The sequence below is a fragment of the Phallusia mammillata genome, chromosome 7 (assembly GCF_965637545.1).
Source record: "Phallusia mammillata chromosome 7, kaPhaMamm4.hap1.1, whole genome shotgun sequence".
NCBI classification, from domain to species: Eukaryota; Metazoa; Chordata; class Ascidiacea; order Phlebobranchia; family Ascidiidae; genus Phallusia; species Phallusia mammillata.
In genome coordinates, this window is record NC_137258.1 from 8839191 (window position 1) to 8855740 (window position 16550).

The window sequence follows — 16550 nt, forward strand, 5'->3', positions numbered from 1 at the left end:
TTGCAAACAAGTTGTTCTCAACAGTCGACATTTTTTTACCTGTGCTGAATGACATTGTCCACATAATTAATCTTTCTCTTTTGTTCTTATCATACATCAAGTCTCATTATTTTAAGAAACAAAAAAGAACGAAAAGCAATAAAACACTGTTTTTTATAATTGAGGTTTCCTTTTTACAGTACATTTTTTGCTTACATAATTATTAGTTGGTTTAAGGGAAAAGATTGCAAAATATAAAGCACCAAAATATCTGCTGCAAAGGATTGCACAACTATTTCGAAATAACCGGCTTACCGAACTGCCCAGCATATGGTAAGGCTGTTCAAAACAACATGAAATTTGGTACACGAATTACTGTGGGAATAGCGACACTGAACATGGACTTCCATTAGTTAGTGAATCATGAGAACACGTAAATGACACCGCTCAATGCCATATGTCGCAAACAATCATATGGATTTTATAGGAACGATAAGTTATTTGCAAGTTCAAACTTTTTTAATTCAACTTTATTTCAGACGAACACATGACGATGGTGAAAACAAGAACATACTTGTTTGCAGCGTTTCAAAAATTTTCCTTTACTCCTTGCTTGGTTAAATCAGCATACCAAATGACTATATGGTGTAAGACACGTCGATTACTACTTCAAGTAAAAGAACAGAGTTTATAATCTTTGATTTAATTTGGGCTTTGCCTTTATTTGTGCCTACTGTATATTTTGACCATTGCATTGTTTACCTTAAAGCAGTGATTCTCAAACTTATATGGATCGCGTACCACCTGACAACGTTTTCTATCGCTGCGTACCACTAAACCTTGCATAAATAGATAGACCAAGAAATAGGCCCGTTTCCTCAACCCGGCTAGCATATTTAGCAATTTTAAAAGAATGTCCAAAACAAGAGTTTCGCCCAAACCAGGGCCGATCAGTTGGGTCAGTTGAGTTGCAATTTTTGACGGATCCTATATAGCTATAGCAGAAAACTACTCGCGTATTTTTTAAAACGGACCTAATAGCTATAGCAGAAAACTACTCGCGTACCACCTAAAAAGTTCTAGCGTACCACTAGTGGTACGCGTACCACAGTTTGAGAACCACTGCCTTAAAGGCATACGTGCCTATCACTCAACCGTAAATGGACTAGAAAACGTTTCATATGCACTCAAGTCTAAATTTTATAACCAAATATTTGTTTTGTCTTTTCTTCAAGATCACGATTTTTATGACGTATTGTGCGACTACCCGCAGGATTTCTATTATTCTTCTTCTCGCCCTAACCTTTTAAGTTTTCTGTATCTTGTAACTGAGTCCTAATCCTTTATGTCTAATTAGACAATATTATTGCTAAAACTCTAAAAGACACCACCAAACATTCATTTCATGCAATATATAATAATTTATTTAGACGATACACATGGTAACGATATTCAATGGCATAAACGGTTTAATCAGCATAAATAAAAATTTTCTACATAACTTTATTTTCCAAGATTTTGATATTGACACCAGCCTTCATAGCACGGTACAACTTTGGTAGCCTGGAAATCATGACAGTGACCGATTCCGCCTTGGTAACGGCACTCGTAGGTCTTGTTAACTTTGCAAACTGGGTAGTGGCAAGCGGTTGTCTGAGTTTCCACAGGTTTGCCGCAATAGATTTGGCATTTGACGACGTCGAAGAGAGATTCGGTCAAGGTATGGCATCCGTAGTCGCCGCCATCAGTGCAGTGGCGTGTGCGGGTCTTTTCACCAACGCCACAGTGGATGCTGCAGTTACTGAAAGTCGACCATTCGCTCAGCCTCGGGCATCGTCCCTCCCGACAAGGTCTGGACTCTTGGGCCGCCCCACCACAAGTTGCTCCGCTTGGAATGCATTGGCGATGTCTGACCTGGGTTCCGCCGCCACACGATGCGGTGCAAGATCCAAAGTCTGACCATTGACCATAGACAGGACATTGCATCTCGTTGCATACCGCCGTTTCTTCGTCCACACCGTCGCACTGCTCTTTCTTGTAGGCGACGCAACGACGTTTCCTAGTTCGGTGACCGCCGCCGCATGTTTTAGAGCAAGCTCCCCATGTTTCCCAATCTGCGTAGTAAGAAGCAACTCCGGAATACTGCGTAACGATGTCGTGTCTTGGAATATAGCACATGTGCCTCTCACAGCATCCGGCAAAGCTTCCCTTCAGAGCAAATTGGGCTCCGAGTCGGTAATTTTGGTATGGACAGGAAGGCTGTTGTGGGTAGAATGGAGGGTAAACTGGTGGCTGAGGGTAGGGGTTGTATCCTGGGTAAGGGTTCGGCTGAGGGTAAGGGTTCGGCTGGGGGTAAGGGTTCGGCTGGGGGTAAGGGTTTGGTTGAGGGTAGCTTGGACCACTTGGATAAGGGTTTGGGTAATATGGACCGTTGTTGGGTAGGTTTGTGGGATTAACTCCTCCGTATGAACGTCCGCCAGTGAGATTAAGACTGTAAGCCAGTATTGGGTCAATGGAATTGCCGTAGCCTGGGAAATGACTTCCGTATGTGTTTGGAACGTACTCGGACTTAAGCTTCTGCAAGTAGTATTGCCAGTTGTCAGGTGCGATCACTCCATCAAGGACTAATTTGTAGAAAGATTGCTTCAGATGATCGGGAACGTGGCTGACAGTGATGTTAAAGAGCTGGTATTGGATAGCTTGATGGGTAATAGACGGATCAACCACACATCCTGATTGACGACAGTAGTGGTAGCTGCTGAGATAGTCGGATGGAGACGAATGCTGGTTGAAGGGAAGACACATTGGTTGGCCGTACATGTCTCTACCAGATGGAGTGGAGCTGCGGTAGGGATCTTTTCCCGAGCGAACCTTTACATTATGTAGTTGCGCAGCAAAGAAGCAGCCAATTCCGGCCTTGGAGCAGCCTCCGATCAATGCACATTGCTGAGGCGCAATTCCTAAAAATCAAAAGCACAATTATACAAAGTCCAACCAATTTATAGTGATACCAAAAAATGTTTAACAATTTTTAAGCGTACCTAGCCATCCTGCTCTCTTGGGCTTAATTCCAATGTAAAGAAGAACATCAACCATGTAACATCCAGCGGGCTGTCTGTGGACCAACTCAAGGTTTTGCTGAATAAGGCACTTGGTGTAAAGACCGTTCCACGGCTTTCCGCTCTAGAATTTATACGAAAGTTTGCTTAACCATTTGGATCTGTTTGTGTTTAGGATTATTGTTTGTTTTAATCTTACCTTGACTGTGTATTTTTTGACCAGACGGTGAAACTCTTTATTACGAATAGCAAGCTGGCACACTGGTACACCAGGAAGAACGCTGTGACCGAGAGCACGACGAACAGTAGCCAATTGAGTATCGAAGTAGCATCCCGGTTTTGCGTGACAGGCCAAGGGGTTGGTTTCCAAAGATGGATCGCTTGCGCTGCATGGGATTCTGTCAAAAGGACATAAAAGATGCTTTTAGAAAAAAAGTATATTTTGTGTTAGAATAACATATTTTAGATAAAGTGTAAATATAAAATAGAAACTTTTTTAATAAAATTGTGATATAATACTTTCAGGAGTTTGTGGTTGAAGTTATTTATATTATAATATAAGATAATTACTGATAATTATCAGTTGTTCTTTCGTACCTTTGGCAATATGGGACATCTACTGGAGGCTCAAAGAGCTTGTAAAGATTTGGGTCATGTTCATGAATTCCACAGTTGTCAGGAAACACTGGTGGGCACTGGTTAATTGGTGGGAAAAACGGAGGGATGTGCACAGGAGGGTAATTGTACAGAGATGGTGGCCCGCCTTTAAAAACAGAAAAATATTAACAAATAAGATAAATGACAAGATGTACTCAAATTTTTTAATCTAGTTTTTGCTTACCTGGTGGGTAGTAGCTACCAGATCGACCAAGTAAGTCTCCCTCTCCATAAAGTTCCTCAAGTTTAGCAAATGGTACTGCAAAAATAATGCCAAATATAATCATACAATTCATGAAATATTACACAGGTTAATTTTAATTAATAAGTGGTATTCTTTTTTTCTTGATTTTCAAAAGACCGCCCTACATTTTTTAATATCTATTTTTGCCATAAATATAAGTATTGATTTGTAGTGGCGGCAATTCTGTAAACCGTACTTATTTTCGAGAAACATCCTCCGCTGTAAACAGAGCAGTGAGATGGACATGCAGATTGATCAGTGATGGTTGTGCTGTTTGCGTCACAAGGATCTTCAACACAGGGAACGGCGGAATCTGTTTTTAAAACAAAGATTAATTAAGTATTGTTTGGTCTAAGATGCTCACAGTCAATTAGAACGTATTTACCTTGAACTATTTCTCCGTATTTCACCAAATCATTCAGTGTAGTGCAATTACTTTGCTGTCCTCTGGCCAAGGCAGCCAACGAGGCAACAAAAACAAGAAGTATCGAATGCATATCTGTGGAAAACCAAGGTTTAGTATTAGAAGTAAATGTTAATTTAGCGTACGCTAATAGTTTTTACCAGTCAATATTACAACATTTCAAAATGGTTTCAAAAGCGGAATGTACATCACGTATTCGTAAAACGTGCTCCATTTACCTTGTTTCTTTTCGAGGTACCCAACTTGTCTTCAACTCTTGAGTGTCAATTTGAATTGTAACGGTGAACCAGTTATCAATTCGATTTGAATGATTTCTTAGCCTTAGCGCGTTGCTTATATACGCTACAACAGCTTGCGCCACCAACCACCGCGCCCTGAGGGGAATGTGACGTCAAAATGTGTCACTAGATTTTGCCTAAAGGCGGGAAAATTGAGGCGTATAATGGTAATGGATTCCCTGAAGCAAACTTTGCCATAAAAATAAAAACAACTTGAAACGATAATATTCCGTCGAGACAAAAATAAAACGTTTTTTAATTAACGACAGGATTTCTGATTGGATTCGCTGTTTACGGTGGTCAGATATGAATCACTCGGTGGATTAAATCGCACTTAATTTGCGGTTTTATGGAAAACTGTTGCACTCGGTCGGCGCAAGGCGCTTGACGTATTTTGACGTATTTGACCTACGGGACAAGCGCAAACATCAATCTTCAGGAAGTTGATATCAAGAGTGGCAAATAAAAAACGGCATTGAATTAACTATTACACTAATAGCAATAACTCCTTTGTTCCTGACTATGAAAGCATAACTTCAGATAACGCACCTTTAAAAAAAATCGCCACATACCCTGTATATTATTCAAAACATTCTATGAAGTAATTATAGTTAATTATATTTAGTAAAAAGTAAGTCAACAAGCTGTGCAATATTGCGTTGATGTGTCATGGTATTTTTCGCTGTATTGCTGCAAAATTAATGCCGTTCTTGAAGTTTTCCCTGTAGCTATTTTTCGCCAAAAGAATGTCAAGTTCCGCGAACGTCATAAAGCTTTGACGTGTCATTTGACTTTTTCGACAAATCCCGCGAAATGTGATTCACGCCTACTTATAGTTTGGCTTGGCGCCTATAGGCGTCAACATTCGTGTACGAATGTTGGAATTGCCCGGAACATTATTGCGGCATTTTGCTTATAACTTGAAGTTTTAATCGTTTTGTTTTGCATTAGTATGACGAAGGCAGTCACCTGGCACTTCTTCTTGGTGGGCAAATTTGTTGACCGTACTTTTTTGAACAATTTTGAAATTTGCATAATGGGTACTATATTTAGTAATTTTGAATTGCATCGGCCAACGCCCATGACAGTTATGAAAAGCAACTGCACTTTTTGCAACCTCTAATCAATAGAAAATGTTGATTATGGTCAACGCTGAAGCATTCACTTATGTTTGCGGTCGTGCTTTTGGTTTCAATTTTTACATTACGTTTTAGTCCAGCAAATTAATTTTCCAGGTGTGGCACCCAGTTCCATTTCAGGATACCTACACTTACATCAATACCCTATTGAAGGCGTTGCCTACAAAGCTACCAACAACAATAAAATGATTAGCCTATTTGATATCATCAGAGCGCGACAAATCAAGTGAAACAAAAGGCTTGCGACTTAACAAGTCACGCGAATAGCATCGGAAACAGCTTTCTACTCTGAACCAACATCACACAAGGTGCCACATTGCGTTTGAGTAAACAATTAACCAGTTACAGCCTATTTACTATGTTGCTTCAGCAGTGAGCGTTTTTGCTTGCCTGAGAGTAGTCACGTCCACAACTCAGGCCAACAACAAAGCAAAGAAGAATAGAAAAATGGCAACCGACGTTCGGATATGGTTCCCTGTGTCAGTCACTGTTGTAGCTTACCTAGTTTTTTTCGCCTACGAAATTTCAAGACGGTAAGTTTACGTGTGTATAACCAATATAACGTGTAGTTATGAAGTGTGTGGGAGCCTTGGTTTTCCGGTATGCAACAAGGAGGCTGTTTTATTGTAACATAAATACCCAAATTTCAGTATTTGTCGTACCTGAACATTGCTACAGCCGTACTATGATAAAATATACTCACAGTCTTTCTTGTTTGCTGTGTGTATGTATAGCATCAAATGTTTGAATAAGTTGGTGGTTGGTGTTACGACCGTTTCGCGTTTACATCGACGGAAAGCCGCGCCTTATGCACGCTGATATCATCAAAAACAAATACGTTGATTGTTTTTACGATGTAACAAAGCAGTTTCATTATTGTCTTCCTAAATTTAGTGTGGTAAACTGTTTTGGGTTGAATCTTTTTCAGTCTTGCCCACACTAGTGGGGCATTGGAATCTCAAAGATGCATTGTTAGACTTAAATCACTAATTCGATACGAGCCTCACTTAAGTCGCTTTTCTAAATCCTTGACTTGACTTAAGTCACAGGTTGGAAAGTCTACACTCGACTCAAACTTGCTGCAGATTGACTTGATTTAAACACTAGCGTAAACCGTGTTTTGTATTCAAAACCGATAGATATTTTGCATTATTTTTTTTGGGGGGGGGGTCTTCAACCTCATTAAGCAATAATTTGACATACATTTTACTAGGCGGCTTTGTTTGATTGCTGTGTTATTGCCAAATGTTTTTTTTATATTTGCAACCTGCATTGAAAATTCCGAAATGCCAAAGCGCTCACGTGGCTATAACTTGTAGCTAAACCAAATGAAAGAACCTTGGCTGATTTTGAGACAAAATTAATTCAACTTGGATTCGACTGAAACCCATTTCCCCATACTGCTTAGATGCAATGTTATTAAGACATGATTTTTGTGCAATTCAAATCTTTTTGACTATTACCTTTTTTGCAGATGTACAAAAGTTTCAGATGTTGGTAGTGATTTGAATGGAAGCTATGCAGCTTTGCCAACACAGGATGCTGGATCCCCAACTCCCTTTCATGGTAACGATATGGCAGTGTATAAGTCGTTGCAGAGTATCGCTTCCACGTCCGTTTAAAGCACTTTTTACCGTTGCACTTGTTTCTTTGTTGTTGTTGTTTGCAGTAAAAATTCGTTGTTTCCCTTTTAGTATATTACTGAACGTTTCTGTGCAAATTATTTTTTATTTTCTAGCTAACGCCAAAAGTACGTAAAAACACCAAAAATGAAATGAAGTTGTTTGAATGCACAATACGAAAATAATAGAGTGCCAACTACATCACTAAACAGAAAAACAAATTGTTTTTTTCTAAAAATAATTGAAAAAAGACGCTCTAAAGATTTTGCGTAACAACTGTTTGTTGCCGTGCTAACAAAAAAAAACGGCGATAAAATGCGTTGGATTATTTATATGCAATAAAAAGGGACAAATCACGATTACACAAAAATGTAAGCTTTAGGCTACAAAAGGTGGTGTTTGCATTGTTCCAGGTTTGCAAAATTTGACAAAATATGAAAAACACTGCCACAATTATTTTTATGTCCGAATTTGGTAAACCAGTTGTAGCCCGCAACAGGTTAGTGACGTGAGACGCTCGCATTTCACCTTTCATTGCCACAGTTGCCTAAAAATGGTCAAATTGGGGATCAGTACAGTTTTACATAGTATCGTATTTAGTTACACGCTGTGACCACTGCGTTCTCAGGTTTATATAAATTCTTGTGTGCCACACCAAACAAGGTTTTGCTTTTAGTTTTTAAACTATCGAATTCCTGATCAACGCTGACTAGTATGCATTCTGAAGAATGTTGCATTCTGCTGGGTTTTCTTAATGAATTTTTATCTTTATAAAATTATACCGTGGCCTATATTATGTTACGCTTTATGTTAAGCTTTGTTGTGGATTCCCTGTAAGTTCACTACTAAAATAGTGAAACAACAACTAAAGATCAAAGGTTCAGGCTTCTGCTGTAAATCACTGCAAACATAGAATTGAGATAATAAAGTCATGCAATGGTACCAAAGTGAAAGGCAAATATACGCAATTACCACATATCCGTTGTATTTGAAAAAAGCAATAACGAAGTCGTATGGTATGCACAGTGGCAATATAGAGTTTAAGCCATTCTTTCTACTTAGAAATAATTTCTCCACTATGTTTAAAAATAACTTTTATGCAAGCGGTTTATAAACTTTTGCCTCATTAAGTTATCACATTGCGCTCAGTTTGTGCTACGTCTTAGATAGTTCATAGAAATCGTTCCAAGAATTACAAACATACACTATTATGGGAGGAAAGTTAAAGACTGGTAGTATTTGGCCATGAAGCAGTTGTTGAAATGATATAAACGACTTAGCAAATTAGGTACACAAAAATGTATTGTTTTTATTTATTGAAAAACGCCAAAGGATATTAAATTTTAACAGCACCAAAAATCGCTATAAAGCTCAACGATGAATGGTTATAGCTGTGTACGGCGACGAAGACAAAAACGTGCTTATGGCTTAAATTTGTGACAAAAAAGTGACAAAAATACCCAAGTTATGTTGTGTTGTAGCGGTTCGTGTGTAATTTAAGGATTTTGCTTGTTGACTGGTATTGCACTTTTCAGGACATATAATAAATCATCCAATATATTTTTTTGGATGAAAGCAAATCTACCTTGCATGCACAAATTGAGTGTGCTGAAATTGTCAGCTATATGTCAATATATGTGACTGAAATCTGTTAAGCATCCGTGGATCAGGACGATTTCTGTATTAGTACATCTTTAATTTAAAAGTAAAAAAAATAAAAAAGGGACTAAAAAATATAAGAGTTGACTGGAGTTGGATTGGACAAATTTGTTAATAAGCTTCGTTCGTTATCTTACACTGCCTAACGTTGCTATGGAAAGCTGAATTTTTTTCAAGGGGAGTATTAAAACTACTTATATCGTTTGTCATAAATGTAATAAAGTTACATATATGCAAACAGTCCTTGGCAGCTCCGTGGTTTTGTCAGCACATGATTCTGAATCACAAACTCTTTTTACAGTAACGATGTTGCCTTGTTTTTACGAAATAAAGCTTCCACTTCCCTTTACTGGACTTTTTTATCGTATCACCTGCGTTTGCCTTGTTGATTCCTTAGTGGTTTATTCATTTTTTTTATGTTGGTGATACATCATCTTCTGGTAATCTTTTATTATTTGCTAATAAACGCTAAAATGGCGTAAAAATATAAATAGAGAGTTGTGTCATTGTGCAAAACAGAAGACCAAAAATTACATGTGCAAAATGCAAAAAACGGGAAAAAACGCAAAAAATATGATTTTACACAATAAATAAAATCGAAACTAAAAGTCTTGATTTATTGGTTTCCTTAGCGTCCATCTTGAAATTCGTCAATTAGTTATGACAAAACTTCTGCAGAACCCCGTACACCGCCTTGTAAAGAGAACAGGGACCCGACCAATCTCGTTTAGCCTGTGAAAAACAAACAATTGTAAATCAAATACGGGTTACACTAAATCTTTTACAATTGAAAGCTTTTAGGGTGTTCCTCTATCGACTTTGTTAATGAGTGGTTTAAGTTTAACAACTTTAGCGGTATCTCCCAGTATTGTGCTCATAAGATATGCTATAGGCGTTTAGGAAAAAAAATCGGCGGTTCGTACTTTACATAAATTAAATACTGCGTCAGAGTTTTGTGGGCAAAACGTCTCTTTTAAAAATAACATTAAATTAAAAAAAATTGTGTTATGGTCTCCAATGTAAACAAATCCACAAATTTACGGTTGAATTTTGACTACCATGCCCTAAAATTTTAATGACCCTTTTCACATTTTATCCCGGTTACAGCCATCGACAATCGAAGGTATAATGTCGAGGCACAAATTGCTGGCTACTTCCTTCTCTAAACGCTGGTGAAAACGTTAGTTTAGCATAATGTTAATGTTTTCGCTAAAGATTAGGTTTAGAATGCTTAAAAACAGGTTATGACAAACGACTGTCCTATTCAGGGTGACTTGATAACCCTGCAACGATTGCAGTTTCAGTATTTCCTTAAGGGAATTTATTAGGTAAAGGATTAGTTGGGTAATTTTTTTGGCAGTGCGCTTAACATTAAACTTAGGCAACAATTTGGAGATCAAAGAGCACAATATGAAGTTGAAAACAAATTTTCGTTCACTTGGAATTCTTACGTAACATTTGGTATACAGTCCAAGATGCTTAACTTTGGCTTGGTAAGTCACCATTATATTCATTTTGGCTATATCGTAAATTGTTGGGCTAATTTTGGCAAAAGCAATACTGCCTGTAAATGCCTTTTAAACTAAGTAGAAATTACTTTTTTTAAGCTTTTTCTTTACCTTGATATGTTTTGCGTTGAAATCACTACCGTAGAGACTAGATAAAAAATAAAAAGTTTTTCTTTGCAACCATAATGCCTGACAGCAATCGTCAACGTGGTGGCGTTCAAACGTGTTTGTGCTAATGCAGTGTGTAGTGTCTTGGCAGGTATCCACTTTATTGTAAAAAAAAATTGAAACTGGTCGCAGCGTTGATAATGGTGACCTCGATGCTAAAGATCTCCAAGTTTATAGCTCCGTCCGGCATGATATTCTCTGTTGCGTTGTAGACCAGTACGGCGTCCAGAAACATTGGCAAGTTCGCTCGGAGTCGGGGTCGTGGGGAACCGTTATCAACAGGAATTTCTAATCCAGTAACCCAGTGTTGGTCTCCAAAGCGTGGCGAAGAAGGAACTTCTGGGATAGCAAAATCAAATGCCAGCCAATCAAGATACTCTCTATGCACTTGTTGATAGAACCGCATCGCTTTCTTGTTGGTATACCGTCTGTCTCCGCACAACTGGGAGAAGTCCGTTCTTGTGATTTTCTTGTTGTATAGTATGGAACGAAATTGCTGGAGATACTTCAACAGGTGATAGTCAGGGCCCAAGATGGTACCGTCGTAAAATTCAATGAACTTCGGAACATTTGTGAGCTCACACGTCTTGAGACTCCACATCCATCTTCCTGTAGGAACACACCACTCGTACATAGGAAACAAGGGTTCGCGAGCCACAGCATTGCCCAAAACAAGTTTCTCGGAGTCGTCTATTTCTTCTTGTTCGATCAAGTTGTTCTCAACAGTAGACATTTTTGCAAATTTTGCAAACAAGTTGTTCTCAACAGTCGACATTTTTTTACCTGTGCTGAATGACATTGTCCACATAATTAATCTTTCTCTTTTGTTCTTATCATACATCAAGTCTCATTATTTTAAGAAACAAAAAAGAACGAAAAGCAATAAAACACTGTTTTTTATAATTGAGGTTTCCTTTTTACAGTACATTTTTTGCTTACATAATTATTAGTTGGTTTAAGGGAAAAGATTGCAAAATATAAAGCACCAAAATATCTGCTGCAAAGGATTGCACAACTATTTCGAAATAACCGGCTTACCGAACTGCCCAGCATATGGTAAGGCTGTTCAAAACAACATGAAATTTGGTACACGAATTACTGTGGGAATAGCGACACTGAACATGGACTTCCATTAGTTAGTGAATCATGAGAACACGTAAATGACACCGCTCAATGCCATATGTCGCAAACAACCATATGGACTTTATAGGAACGATAAGTTATTTGCAAGTTCAAACTTTTTTAATTCAACTTTATTTCAGACGAACACATGACGATGGTGAAAACAAGAACATACTTGTTTGCAGCGTTTCCAAAATTTTCCTTTACTCCTTGCTTGGTTAAATCAGCATACCAAATGACTATATGGTGTAAGACACGTCGATTACTACTTCAAGTAAAAGAACAGAGTTTATAATCTTTGATTTAATTTGGGCTTTGCCTTTATTTGTGCCTACTGTATATTTTGACCATTGCATTGTTTACCTTAAAGCAGTGATTCTCAAACTTATATGGATCGCGTACCACCTGACAACGTTTTCTATCGCTGCGAACCACTAAACCTTGCTTGAATAGATAGACCAAGAAATAGGCCCGTTTCCTCAACCCGGCTAGCATATTTAGCAATTTTAAAAGAATGTCCAAAACAAGAGTTTCGCCCAAACCAGGGCCGATCAGTTGGGTCAGTTGAGTTGCAATTTTAAAACGGACCTAATAGCTATAGCAGAAAACTACTCGCGTACCACCTAAAAAGTTCTAGCGTACCACTAGTGGTACGCGTACCACAGTTTGAGAACCACTGCCTTAAAGGCATACGTGCCTATCACTCAACCGTAAATGGACTAGAAAACGTTTCATATGCACTCAAGTCTAAATTTTATAACCAAATATTTGTTTTGTCTTTTCTTCAAGATCACGATTTTTATGACGTATTGTGCGACTACCCGCAGGATTTCTATTATTCTTCTTCTCGCCCTAACCTTTTAAGTTTTCTGTATCTTGTAACTGAGTCCTAATCCTTTATGTCTAATTAGACAATATTATTGCTAAAACTCTAAAAGACACCACCAAACATTCATTTCATGCAATATATAATAATTTATTTAGACGATACACATGGTAACGGTATTCAATGGCATAAACGGTTTAATCAGCATAAATAAAAATTTTCTACATAACTTTATTTTCCAAGATTTTGATATTGACACCAGCCTTCATAGCACGGTACAACTTTGGTAGCCTGGAAATCATGACAGTGACCGATTCCGCCTTGGTAACGGCACTCGTAGGTCTTGTTAACTTTGCAAACTGGGTAGTGGCAAGCGGTTGTCTGAGTTTCCACAGGTTTGCCGCAATAGATTTGGCATTCGACGACGTCGAAGAGAGATTCGGTCAAGGTATGGCATCCGTAGTCGCCGCCATCAGTGCAGTGGCGTGTGCGGGTCTTTTCACCAACGCCACAGTGGATGCTGCACTTACTGAAAGTCGACCATTCGCTCAGCCTCGGGCATCGTCCCTCCCGACAAGGTCTGGACTCTTGGGCCGCTCCACCACAAGTTGCTCCGCTTGGAATGCATTGGCGATGTCTGACCTGGGTTCCGCCGCCACACGATGCGGTGCAAGATCCAAAGTCTGACCATTGACCATAGACAGGACATTGCATCTCGTTGCATACCGCCGTTTCTTCGTCCACACCGTCGCACTGCTCTTTCTTGTAGGCGACGCAACGACGTTTCCTAGTTCGGTGACCGCCGCCGCATGTTTTAGAGCAAGCTCCCCATGTTTCCCAATCTGCGTAGTAAGAAGCAACTCCGGAATACTGCGTAACGATGTCGTGTCTTGGAATATAGCACATGTGCCTCTCACAGCATCCGGCAAAGCTTCCCTTCAGAGCAAATTGGGCTCCGAGTCGGTAATTTTGGTATGGACAGGAAGGCTGTTGTGGGTAGAATGGAGGGTAAACTGGTGGCTGAGGGTAGGGGTTGTATCCTGGGTAAGGGTTCGGCTGAGGGTAAGGGTTCGGCTGGGGGTAAGGGTTCGGCTGGGGGTAAGGGTTTGGTTGAGGGTAGCTTGGACCACTTGGATAAGGGTTTGGGTAATATGGACCGTTGTTGGGTAGGTTTGTGGGATTAACTCCTCCGTATGAACGTCCGCCAGTGAGATTAAGACTGTAAGCCAGTATTGGGTCAATGGAATTGCCGTAGCCTGGGAAATGACTTCCGTATGTGTTTGGAACGTACTCGGACTTAAGCTTCTGCAAGTAGTATTGCCAGTTGTCAGGTGCGATCACTCCATCAAGGACTAATTTGTAGAAAGATTGCTTCAGATGATCGGGAACGTGGCTGACAGTGATGTTAAAGAGCTGGTATTGGATAGCTTGATGGGTAATAGACGGATCAACCACACATCCTGATTGACGACAGTAGTGGTAGCTGCTGAGATAGTCGGATGGAGACGAATGCTGGTTGAAGGGAAGACACATTGGTTGGCCGTACATGTCTCTACCAGATGGAGTGGAGCTGCGGTAGGGATCTTTTCCCGAGCGAACCTTTACATTATGTAGTTGCGCAGCAAAGAAGCAGCCAATTCCGGCCTTGGAGCAGCCTCCGATCAATGCACATTGCTGAGGCGCAATTCCTAAAAATCAAAAGCACAATTATACAAAGTCCAACCAATTTATAGTGATACCAAAAAATGTTTAACAATTTTTAAGCGTACCTAGCCATCCTGCTCTCTTGGGCTTAATTCCAATGTAAAGAAGAACATCAACCATGTAACATCCAGCGGGCTGTCTGTGGACCAACTCAAGGTTTTGCTGAATAAGGCACTTGGTGTAAAGACCGTTCCACGGCTTTCCGCTCTAGAATTTATACGAAAGTTTGCTTAACCATTTGGATCTGTTTGTGTTTAGGATTATTGTTTGTTTTAATCTTACCTTGACTGTGTATTTTTTGACCAGACGGTGAAACTCTTTATTACGAATAGCAAGCTGGCACACTGGTACACCAGGAAGAACGCTGTGACCGAGAGCACGACGAACAGTAGCCAATTGAGTATCGAAGTAGCATCCCGGTTTTGCGTGACAGGCCAAGGGGTTGGTTTCCAAAGATGGATCGCTTGCGCTGCATGGGATTCTGTCAAAAGGACATAAAAGATGTTTTTAGAAAAAAATATATTTTGTGTTAGAATAACATATTTTAGATAAAGTGTAAATATAAAATAGAAACTTTTTTAATAAAATTGTGATATAATACTTTCCGGAGTTTGTGGTTGAAGTTACTTATATTATAATATAAGATAATTACTGATAATTATCAGTTGTTCTTTCGTACCTTTGGCAATATGGGACATCCACTGGAGGCTCAAAGAGCTTGTAAAGATTTGGGTCATGTTCATGAATTCCACAGTTGTCAGGAAACACTGGTGGGCACTGGTTAATTGGTGGGAAAAACGGAGGGATGTGCACAGGAGGGTAATTGTACAGAGATGGTGGCCCGCCTTTAAAAACAGAAAAATATTAACAAATAAGATAAATGACAAGATGTACTCAAATTTTTTAATCTAGTTTTTGCTTACCTGGTGGGTAGTAGCTACCAGATCGACCAAGTAAGTCTCCCTCTCCATAAAGTTCCTCAAGTTTAGCAAATGGTACTGCAAAAATAATGCCAAATATAATCATACAATTCATGAAATATTACACAGGTTAATTTTAATTAATAAGTGGTATTCTTTTTTTCTTGATTTTCAAAAGACCGCCCTACATTTTTTAATATCTATTTTTGCCATAAATATAAGTATTGATTTGTAGTGGCTGCAATTCTGTAAACCGTACTTATTTTCGAGAAACATCCTCCGCTGTAAACAGAGCAGTGAGGTGGACATGCAGATTGATCAGTGATGGTTGTGCTGTTTGCGTCACAAGGATCTTCAACACAGGGAACGGCGGAATCTGTTTTTAAAACAAAGATTAATTAAGTATTGTTTGGTCTAAGATGCTCACAGTCAATTAGAACGTATTTACCTTGAACTATTTCTCCGTATTTCACCAAATCATTCAGTGTAGTGCAATTACTTTGCTGTCCTCTGGCCAAGGCAGCCAACGAGGCAACAAAAACAATAAGTATCGAATGCATATCTGTGGAAAACCAAGGTTTAGTATTAGAAGTAGATGTTAATTTAGCGTACGCTAATAGTTTTTACCAGTCGATATTACAACATTTCAAAATGGTTTCAAAAGCGGAATGTACATCACGTATTCGTAAAACGTGCTCCATTTACCTTGTCTCTTTTCGAGGTACCCAACTTGTCTTCAACTCTTGAGTGTCAATTTGAATTGTAACGGTGAACCAGTTATCAATTCGATTTGAATGATTTCTTAGCCTTAGCGCGTTGCTTATATACGCTACAACAGCTTGCGCCACCAACCACCGCGCCCTGAGGGGAATGTGACGTCAAAATGTGTCACTAGATTTTGCCTAAAGGCGGGAAAATTGAGGCGTATAATGGTAATGGATTCCCTGAAGCAAACTTTGCCATAAAAATAAAAAACAACTTGAAACGATAATATTCCGTCGAGACAAAAATAAAACGTTTTTTAATTAACGACAGGATTTCTGATTGGATTCGCTGTTTACGGTGGTCAGATATGAATCACTCGGTGGATTAAATCGCACTTAATTTGCGGTTTTATGGAAAACTGTTGCACTCGGTCGGCGCAAGGCGCTTGACGTATTTTGACGTATTTGACCTACGGGACAAGCGCAAACATCAATCTTCAGGAAGTTGATATCAAGAGTGGCAAATAAAAAACGGCA

General features: G+C 39.2%; 2 protein-coding genes and 1 long non-coding RNA gene across 3 annotated transcripts; 1 reads left to right on the plus strand and 2 right to left on the minus strand.

Annotated features, from left to right (window-relative positions):
• Positions 1-1376: 1376 nt before the first annotated feature.
• On the minus strand, positions 1377-4679 carry LOC145238393 (uncharacterized). Its single transcript, XM_080101535.1, has 8 exons — positions 4582-4679; positions 4325-4438; positions 4136-4252; positions 3880-3954; positions 3636-3801; positions 3238-3436; positions 3021-3162; positions 1377-2939 (listed from the first exon to the last, which is right to left on the minus strand). Exons 2-8 carry the CDS (start codon positions 4434-4436, stop codon positions 1483-1485), a joined length of 2268 nt encoding a protein of 755 aa, XP_079957661.1. The 5' UTR covers positions 4437-4438; positions 4582-4679; the 3' UTR covers positions 1377-1482.
• A 1475-nt stretch (positions 4680-6154) lies between these two features.
• LOC145238400 (uncharacterized) lies at positions 6155-7687 on the plus strand. The gene is made up of 2 exons (XR_013862115.1): positions 6155-6313; positions 7255-7687. It is a non-coding gene; the product is annotated as an uncharacterized LOC145238400 (long non-coding RNA).
• A 5123-nt stretch (positions 7688-12810) lies between these two features.
• On the minus strand, positions 12811-16113 carry LOC145238392 (uncharacterized). Its single transcript, XM_080101534.1, has 8 exons — positions 16015-16113; positions 15758-15871; positions 15569-15685; positions 15313-15387; positions 15069-15234; positions 14672-14870; positions 14455-14596; positions 12811-14373 (listed from the first exon to the last, which is right to left on the minus strand). The coding sequence occupies exons 2-8, from the start codon at positions 15867-15869 to the stop codon at positions 12917-12919; spliced, it is 2268 nt and encodes a 755-aa protein (XP_079957660.1). The 5' UTR covers positions 15870-15871; positions 16015-16113; the 3' UTR covers positions 12811-12916.
• Positions 16114-16550: the final 437 nt, after the last annotated feature.

What these genes read in the sequence shown, in the direction of transcription:
- LOC145238393 (XM_080101535.1), bottom strand. Translation starts at nt 4,436, where the DNA reads ATGCATTCGATACTTCTTGTTTTTGTTGCCTCGTTGGCTGCCTTGGCC. An exon ending in ATACGGAGAAATAGTTCAAG is followed by an intron (nt 4,253 to 4,324) that starts GTAAATACGTTC and finishes TTTTAAAAACAG; the next exon opens with ATTCCGCCGTTCCCTGTGTT. An exon ending in CAAGAGAGCAGGATGGCTAG is followed by an intron (nt 2,940 to 3,020) that starts GTACGCTTAAAA and finishes TTTGATTTTTAG; the next exon opens with GAATTGCGCCTCAGCAATGT.
- LOC145238392 (XM_080101534.1), bottom strand. Translation starts at nt 15,869, where the DNA reads ATGCATTCGATACTTATTGTTTTTGTTGCCTCGTTGGCTGCCTTGGCC. An exon ending in AGGATGTTTCTCGAAAATAA is followed by an intron (nt 15,388 to 15,568) that starts GTACGGTTTACA and finishes TTATTTTTGCAG; the next exon opens with TACCATTTGCTAAACTTGAG. An exon ending in TCAAAAAATACACAGTCAAG is followed by an intron (nt 14,597 to 14,671) that starts GTAAGATTAAAA and finishes TATAAATTCTAG; the next exon opens with AGCGGAAAGCCGTGGAACGG.